At 49.0% G+C, this 8,392-nt stretch overlaps 2 protein-coding genes across 2 annotated transcripts; one reads left to right on the forward strand and one right to left on the reverse strand.

Annotated features, from left to right (window-relative positions):
- Positions 1–378: 378 nt before the first annotated feature.
- On the forward strand, positions 379–4,154 carry LOC113962115 (60S ribosomal protein L14; the record flags this gene model as incomplete). Its single annotated transcript, XM_027672923.1, has 5 exons — positions 379–456; positions 1,155–1,256; positions 1,872–1,966; positions 3,646–3,745; positions 4,107–4,154. Coding segments are annotated over exons 1-5 (348 nt in total), but the record flags the coding sequence as incomplete, so codon positions are not given.
- A 12-nt stretch (positions 4,155–4,166) lies between these two features.
- LOC113962114 (60S ribosomal protein L14-like) lies at positions 4,167–8,014 on the reverse strand. Its single transcript, XM_027672922.1, has 5 exons — positions 7,937–8,014; positions 7,137–7,238; positions 6,427–6,521; positions 4,648–4,747; positions 4,167–4,286 (listed from the first exon to the last, which is right to left on the reverse strand). The coding sequence occupies exons 1-5, from the start codon at positions 7,937–7,939 to the stop codon at positions 4,221–4,223; spliced, it is 366 nt and encodes a 121-aa protein (XP_027528723.1). The 5' UTR covers positions 7,940–8,014; the 3' UTR covers positions 4,167–4,220.
- Between the last annotated feature and the right edge of the window lie 378 nt (positions 8,015–8,392).

An 8,392-nucleotide genomic window follows, 5' to 3' on the forward strand; every position in this document is an offset into this window, starting at 1 on the left:
GAAAGAGTAGAATAAAGAGGGACGGGACATGGGCAATCAAACACCAGGGATGAAAGGGGTGGGACACGAAGGATGATGTAGGAGCAAATGAGGGAGGCGTTGCCCACAAAATCGGATTCGTTACCTGGTGTGCAACAAGCCAATAATTACACATTCGAGAGAGACACTATTTATTTCAGAATTCCGCAAGCCTGGGTGCTCGGTGGTACTCCACAAATCAAGCTCAACCACTAGATTTTCACGAGAGCAGGGAGCCACGGGGAACGATGGGAACAAGGACGCGGCTCAGCCAGGGCACAGCCCGCCCGGAAGCTACTGCGCATCGCGCGCCGGAGCGGCCGCCCCCGCGCGCGTCCCCGCGGGCGCCCCGCCCCGCGCACGCGCAGTGTCGGGGCCGAGGTGGCTTCCGGCGGCGGCGGGGCCGCCCCGCCCTCTCTGCCCCGGGTCGCCATCATGGTACGTGCGGCACGGCCGCCGCTCCGCCGGCCCGGGCCGTTCCCGGGGGGGCTCCCGCCGCGGTTCCACCGCCATCCCACCACCCCGCCGGAGCCCTCCCGCCTGCGCCGCCCTGCGCCGGGCCGGGCGGCGGCGGGGGGAGTCCGTGGCCGCCTCAGCCGCGCCGGGCCGGGGCCGGGACCCGCGTGGGGCGCGTTGTGCGGGAATGGCGGGGCCGGGCTGGGAGCGCTGCGGGGCCGCGGCCCCACTGCTCAGGCGAAGGGGTTTCGTGCTGTTCGAAAGCTTTCCAGTGCCTGAAGGGAACTGATGGGGCAAGACTTTACAACAGCATGGAGTGACAGGGCGGGGGGGGAATGGGTTCAAACTGAAAGAGAGTAGATTTAGATTGGATATTAGGAAAAAATGCTTTACTGTGAGGGTGGTGAGGCACTGCAACAGGTTACCCAGGAAGTTCTTGATGCCCCATCCCTGGCGATGTTCACGGCCAGACTGGACGGGGCCCTGAACAACCTGGTGTAGTGAAAGGTGTCCCTGCGCACGGCAGGGGGTTGGAACTAGATGATCTGTAAGGTACCTTCCAACCCAAACCATTCTACGATTCTTTTGGGAAGATCTTTTAAAGGCTCTGAGAGCCTAGAATCTGTAAATGGCCTTAGGTGTGCTTTCTCTTAATTGTCAATCCCTGCCTGCTCTCTCAGGTGTTCAAGCGCTTCGTGGAGATTGGCAGAGTTGCCTACATCTCCTTCGGGCCACATGCTGGCAAGCTGGTGGCCATCGTGGATGTTATCGACCAAAACAGGGTAAGCTTTGAGTGCTGTGCCTTTATTTCCTCCTTTCTGCCTTGACAGAAGCTTGTATGCTAAGGCAGCATGTATCAATCTTGAAGGAAATTTCCTGTGACCAGTTTTTTCAAAATATAAGCAGTTTACAAAAAGATGAGTTTTAACAGCTGTTGTACTTGAAACTTTGATTAGCAAGTTGTTTTTCACTGACAAGTGATACATTCCCCTGCTGTTTCCTAGAACTGGATAAGGGATGTCAGTTGGACTCCAAAACTTATCAATGGAATTGCATTAATGTATGTGTAAAACAAATGTTTGGGCTAGGGGACTCTTTACTTAATGTTTCTGAAAAAGCTGGAAGAAAAAAAGATAAAGTATGTTATCTTAGTTCTGTGTGCTTTGTTTTAAAGTTTGGTTTGTTTCTTTCCCAAAGACAGGCCTTTAAAATTCTTTCTGTAAAGCTTGGGTTGTATAGGCAAGACTTAATAATCTCCAGTTTTGCCTATGTAACATGTATTTCACTTTTGGATCATTGGTGTCAAGATACTGTTCATACATTATTAGGAAGCTGCTCTCTTATGTCAAATACAATGGGATAACTGCTACAAACCCCACTTTTTTTCCCTTTTTCAGGCACTGGTTGATGGCCCCTGCAGTGGTGTCAGGAGGCAGGCCATGCCCTTCAAGTGCATGCAGCTGACTGACTTCGTTCTTAAGTTCCCACACAGGTGAGTGGTTGGCATTTTTTTGACCTGTGTAAAAAAAATCCTTGTGCCGTCCTTTCATGACTAATTTGTGCGAAGTCTAGAAAAGTTCATACACCAGTGGATTAACAGTAAAAGTTTGTCAGAATGTGGTATCATAGTTGAATATATAGAAGTTTTGATTACTAGTATCAGCTGATAGCTGCTGTTCAGGAGCAAAGGAAGTCACACAGAGGCTCAGGCAGCTCGCAGTGTTCTGTGGGGGGAAGCAGTTGCAGTAAATGCTGTTGCAGCTTTGCCTTTGCTACTGCTTAGGTCACCATCATGCATTAAATAGATTCCCTGCCTGCAGAACTGCACTGGAATTGCAGGATGCTGGACTCACTCTATTCTCTTAAGCTTAGTTACTGTATGAGTTTCTATAATTTAGAAACAAAAGTTGCTGAATTTCTGATCCTGAGGCAGTGCTAGGAATAGTTGCTCATCTGGACAGTGAGGTGGGTTGAGAGCACATCCCAGAGGGTCAGAATCAATGGCAGAGGATCTAGTTGAAGGCTGGTCACTAGTGGTGTCCCCCAGGGTTCAGTACTGGGCCCAGTGTTGTTTAACTTTTCCATCAGTGGCGTGGATGAAGGGGCAGATGCCTTCTCAGCAAGTTCGCTGATGACACAAAGCTGAGAGGAGTGGCTGATACCTTGGAGTGCTGTGCTGCCTTTCAGAAGGACCTCAACAGACTGGAGAAATTGTCACAGAGGAACCCTCTGAAACTCAACAAGGGCAAATGCAGGGTCCTGCACATGGGGAGGAATAACCCCATGTACAGTACACACTGGGGCTGACCAGCTGGGAAGCATCTCTGCAGAGAAGGACCTGGTGGTCCTGGTGGACAACAAGCTGTCCCTGATCCAGCAGTGTGCCCTTGTGGCCAAGAAGGCCAATGGTATCCAGGGGTGCATTAGGAAGAGCATTGTCAGGAGGTCGTGGAGATGATCCTGCCCCTCTGCTCAGCCCTGGTGAGGCCACATCTGGAGACCTGTGTCCAGTTCCGGGCTCCCCAGTAAAAGAGACATGGAGCTCCTGGAGCGGGTCCAGCGAAGGGTGGCAAAGGTGTTTAAGGAATTGGAGCATCTTTCTTAGGAAGAAGGGGTGAGGGAGCTGGGCCTGTTCAGCCTTGAGAAGAGATGACTAAGAGGGACCTCATCAATGTTTGTAAGTATCTGAAGGGAGGTTGTTAAAGGGATGGAGCCAGGCTGTTCTCAGTGGTGCCAAGCAACAGGAAAAGAGGCAACAGGCAGTAACTGATGCACAGGAAGTTCCACCTGAGTATGAGGAAGAACTTCTTTACTGTGTGGGTGACTGCACTGGAACAAGTTGCTCAGAGAGGTTGTGGAATCTCCTTCACTGGAGATACTCAAGAACCATCTGGATATAATCCTGTGCCATGTGCTTTAGGATGACCCTGCTTGAGTAGTGAGGTTGGATGAATGACCCACTGTGGACCCATTCTGTGATTCTGTCAGTTCTAACAAAGCATTTACTCAGCAGAACGTTCTTTATGCCGTAGAAATATATGTGGCATTGACTTAGATGTCTGAAGCAGTATAGAAGTGATGTTCCCTTGTATGAAACTTGATAGGCTGGCATCAGGGAGAACTCTTTTTTTTAATAAAGACTGAATACAATGTTTGACTGTTCCAATGCAGTGCTCGTCAGAAGTGTGTGCGACTTGCTTGGGAGAAGGAAAATATAAACGAAAAATGGTCAGCGACAAGATGGGCAAAGAAGATTGAAGCCCGAGAAAAGGTACAGTGTTTCACTGGATGAGGAATACTGCTCCTGCTCTGTAAAGTTAGGTGCAGTGTGATAGACTGCATGTTTTCAATTGCAGGCTAAGATTAAAGATAAAAAAGGTGTAGTTTTTAAAAGTTTCTGCTACTCACCTTCAAGTTCTTGTATTTTAACAGTAAATGTGGTTTTGTTCGGTCCTTTCTATAACCACCTTTTTTCCTGCACCATTCCTTCCAGGAAAGATGTTAAATAGTGAACTAGCTCAAGTGCAGCTAAACCTAATTTGGAGATGATCAGAATTACTTATGGAATGCTTTGAAAGACTGAATTTTACTACTTGTATATATCAGTTTCATAATTGATTCTTTTCACACAGAAAGCCAAAATGACTGACTTCGATCGCTACAAGGTTATGAAAGCAAAGCTACTACCACCTGTATGTGACTCTGAAGTGACAGCTACAAGCATTAACCCCATAAAGAAGTGGCACTCAAACACTTACCATTTTCTTTGCTTTCATAACCTTGTAGCGATCGAAGTCAGTCATTTTGGCTTTCTGTGTGAAAAGAATCAATTATGAAACTGATATATACAAGTAGTAAAATTCAGTCTTTCAAAGCATTCCATAAGTAATTCTGATCATCTCCAAATTAGGTTTAGCTGCACTTGAGCTAGTTCACTATTTAACATCTTTCCTGGAAGGAATGGTGCAGGAAAAAAGGTGGTTATAGAAAGGACCGAACAAAACCACATTTACTGTTAAAATACAAGAACTTGAAGGTGAGTAGCAGAAACTTTTAAAAACTACACCTTTTTTATCTTTAATCTTAGCCTGCAATTGAAAACATGCAGTCTATCACACTGCACCTAACTTGACAGTGCAGGAGCAGTATTCCTCATCCAGTGAAACACTGTACCTTTTCTCGGGCTTCAATCTTCTTTGCCCATCTTGTCGCTGACCATTTTTCGTTTATATTTTCCTTCTCCCAAGCAAGTCGCACACACTTCTGACGAGCACTGCATTGGAACAGTCAAACATTGTATTCAGTCTTTATTAAAAAAAAGAGTTCTCCCTGATGCCAGCCTATCAAGTTTCATACAAGGGAACATCACTTCTATACTGCTTCAGACATCTAAGTCAATGCCACATATATTTCTACGGCATAAAGAACGTTCTGCTGAGTAAATGCTTTGTTAGAACTGACAGAATCACAGAATGGGTCCACAGTGGGTCATTCATCCAACCTCACTACTCAAGCAGGGTCATCCTAAAGCACATGGCACAGGATTATATCCAGATGGTTCTTGAGTATCTCCAGTGAAGGAGATTCCACAACCTCTCTGAGCAACTTGTTCCAGTGCAGTCACCCACACAGTAAAGAAGTTCTTCCTCATACTCAGGTGGAACTTCCTGTGCATCAGTTACTGCCTGTTGCCTCTTTTCCTGTTGCTTGGCACCACTGAGAACAGCCTGGCTCCATCCCTTTAACAACCTCCCTTCAGATACTTACAAACATTGATGAGGTCCCTCTTAGTCATCTCTTCTCAAGGCTGAACAGGCCCAGCTCCCTCACCCCTTCTTCCTAAGAAAGATGCTCCAATTCCTTAAACACCTTTGCCACCCTTCGCTGGACCCGCTCCAGGAGCTCCATGTCTCTTTTACTGGGGAGCCCGGAACTGGACACAGGTCTCCAGATGTGGCCTCACCAGGGCTGAGCAGAGGGGCAGGATCATCTCCACGACCTCCTGACAATGCTCTTCCTAATGCACCCCTGGATACCATTGGCCTTCTTGGCCACAAGGGCACACTGCTGGATCAGGGACAGCTTGTTGTCCACCAGGACCACCAGGTCCTTCTCTGCAGAGATGCTTCCCAGCTGGTCAGCCCCAGTGTGTACTGTACATGGGGTTATTCCTCCCCATGTGCAGGACCCTGCATTTGCCCTTGTTGAGTTTCAGAGGGTTCCTCTGTGACAATTTCTCCAGTCTGTTGAGGTCCTTCTGAAAGGCAGCACAGCACTCCAAGGTATCAGCCACTCCTCTCAGCTTTGTGTCATCAGCGAACTTGCTGAGAAGGCATCTGCCCCTTCATCCACGCCACTGATGGAAAAGTTAAACAACACTGGGCCCAGTACTGAACCCTGGGGGACACCACTAGTGACCAGCCTTCAACTAGATCCTCTGCCATTGATTCTGACCCTCTGGGATGTGCTCTCAACCCACCTCACTGTCCAGATGAGCAACTATTCCTAGCACTGCCTCAGGATCAGAAATTCAGCAACTTTTGTTTCTAAATTATAGAAACTCATACAGTAACTAAGCTTAAGAGAATAGAGTGAGTCCAGCATCCTGCAATTCCAGTGCAGTTCTGCAGGCAGGGAATCTATTTAATGCATGATGGTGACCTAAGCAGTAGCAAAGGCAAAGCTGCAACAGCATTTACTGCAACTGCTTCCCCCCACAGAACACTGCGAGCTGCCTGAGCCTCTGTGTGACTTCCTTTGCTCCTGAACAGCAGCTATCAGCTGATACTAGTAATCAAAACTTCTATATATTCAACTATGATACCACATTCTGACAAACTTTTACTGTTAATCCACTGGTGTATGAACTTTTCTAGACTTCGCACAAATTAGTCATGAAAGGACGGCACAAGGATTTTTTTTACACAGGTCAAAAAAATGCCAACCACTCACCTGTGTGGGAACTTAAGAACGAAGTCAGTCAGCTGCATGCACTTGAAGGGCATGGCCTGCCTCCTGACACCACTGCAGGGGCCATCAACCAGTGCCTGAAAAAGGGAAAAAAAGTGGGGTTTGTAGCAGTTATCCCATTGTATTTGACATAAGAGAGCAGCTTCCTAATAATGTATGAACAGTATCTTGACACCAATGATCCAAAAGTGAAATACATGTTACATAGGCAAAACTGGAGATTATTAAGTCTTGCCTATACAACCCAAGCTTTACAGAAAGAATTTTAAAGGCCTGTCTTTGGGAAAGAAACAAACCAAACTTTAAAACAAAGCACACAGAACTAAGATAACATACTTTATCTTTTTTTCTTCCAGCTTTTTCAGAAACATTAAGTAAAGAGTCCCCTAGCCCAAACATTTGTTTTACACATACATTAATGCAATTCCATTGATAAGTTTTGGAGTCCAACTGACATCCCTTATCCAGTTCTAGGAAACAGCAGGGGAATGTATCACTTGTCAGTGAAAAACAACTTGCTAATCAAAGTTTCAAGTACAACAGCTGTTAAAACTCATCTTTTTGTAAACTGCTTATATTTTGAAAAAACTGGTCACAGGAAATTTCCTTCAAGATTGATACATGCTGCCTTAGCATACAAGCTTCTGTCAAGGCAGAAAGGAGGAAATAAAGGCACAGCACTCAAAGCTTACCCTGTTTTGGTCGATAACATCCACGATGGCCACCAGCTTGCCAGCATGTGGCCCGAAGGAGATGTAGGCAACTCTGCCAATCTCCACGAAGCGCTTGAACACCTGAGAGAGCAGGCAGGGATTGACAATTAAGAGAAAGCACACCTAAGGCCATTTACAGATTCTAGGCTCTCAGAGCCTTTAAAAGATCTTCCCAAAAGAATCGTAGAATGGTTTGGGTTGGAAGGTACCTTACAGATCATCTAGTTCCAACCCCCTGCCGTGCGCAGGGACACCTTTCACTACACCAGGTTGTTCAGGGCCCCGTCCAGTCTGGCCGTGAACATCGCCAGGGATGGGGCATCAAGAACTTCCTGGGTAACCTGTTGCAGTGCCTCACCACCCTCACAGTAAAGCATTTTTTCCTAATATCCAATCTAAATCTACTCTCTTTCAGTTTGAACCCATTCCCCCCCCGCCCTGTCACTCCATGCTGTTGTAAAGTCTTGCCCCATCAGTTCCCTTCAGGCACTGGAAAGCTTTCGAACAGCACGAAACCCCTTCGCCTGAGCAGTGGGGCCGCGGCCCCGCAGCGCTCCCAGCCCGGCCCCGCCATTCCCGCACAACGCGCCCCACGCGGGTCCCGGCCCCGGCCCGGCGCGGCTGAGGCGGCCACGGACTCCCCCCGCCGCCGCCCGGCCCGGCGCAGGGCGGCGCAGGCGGGAGGGCTCCGGCGGGGTGGTGGGATGGCGGTGGAACCGCGGCGGGAGCCCCCCCGGGAACGGCCCGGGCCGGCGGAGCGGCGGCCGTGCCGCACGTACCATGATGGCGACCCGGGGCAGAGAGGGCGGGGCGGCCCCGCCGCCGCCGGAAGCCACCTCGGCCCCGACACTGCGCGTGCGCGGGGCGGGGCGCCCGCGGGGACGCGCGCGGGGGCGGCCGCTCCGGCGCGCGATGCGCAGTAGCTTCCGGGCGGGCTGTGCCCTGGCTGAGCCGCGTCCTTGTTCCCATCGTTCCCCGTGGCTCCCTGCTCTCGTGAAAATCTAGTGGTTGAGCTTGATTTGTGGAGTACCACCGAGCACCCAGGCTTGCGGAATTCTGAAATAAATAGTGTCTCTCTCGAATGTGTAATTATTGGCTTGTTGCACACCAGGTAACGAATCCGATTTTGTGGGCAACGCCTCCCTCATTTGCTCCTACATCATCCTTCGTGTCCCACCCCTTTCATCCCTGGTGTTTGATTGCCCATGTCCCGTCCCTCTTTATTCTACTCTTTC

Source organism: Neopelma chrysocephalum, unplaced genomic scaffold (assembly GCF_003984885.1).
Source record: "Neopelma chrysocephalum unplaced genomic scaffold, ASM398488v2 Primary Assembly neopelma1_107083, whole genome shotgun sequence".
Classification (NCBI taxonomy): domain Eukaryota; kingdom Metazoa; phylum Chordata; class Aves; order Passeriformes; family Pipridae; genus Neopelma; species Neopelma chrysocephalum.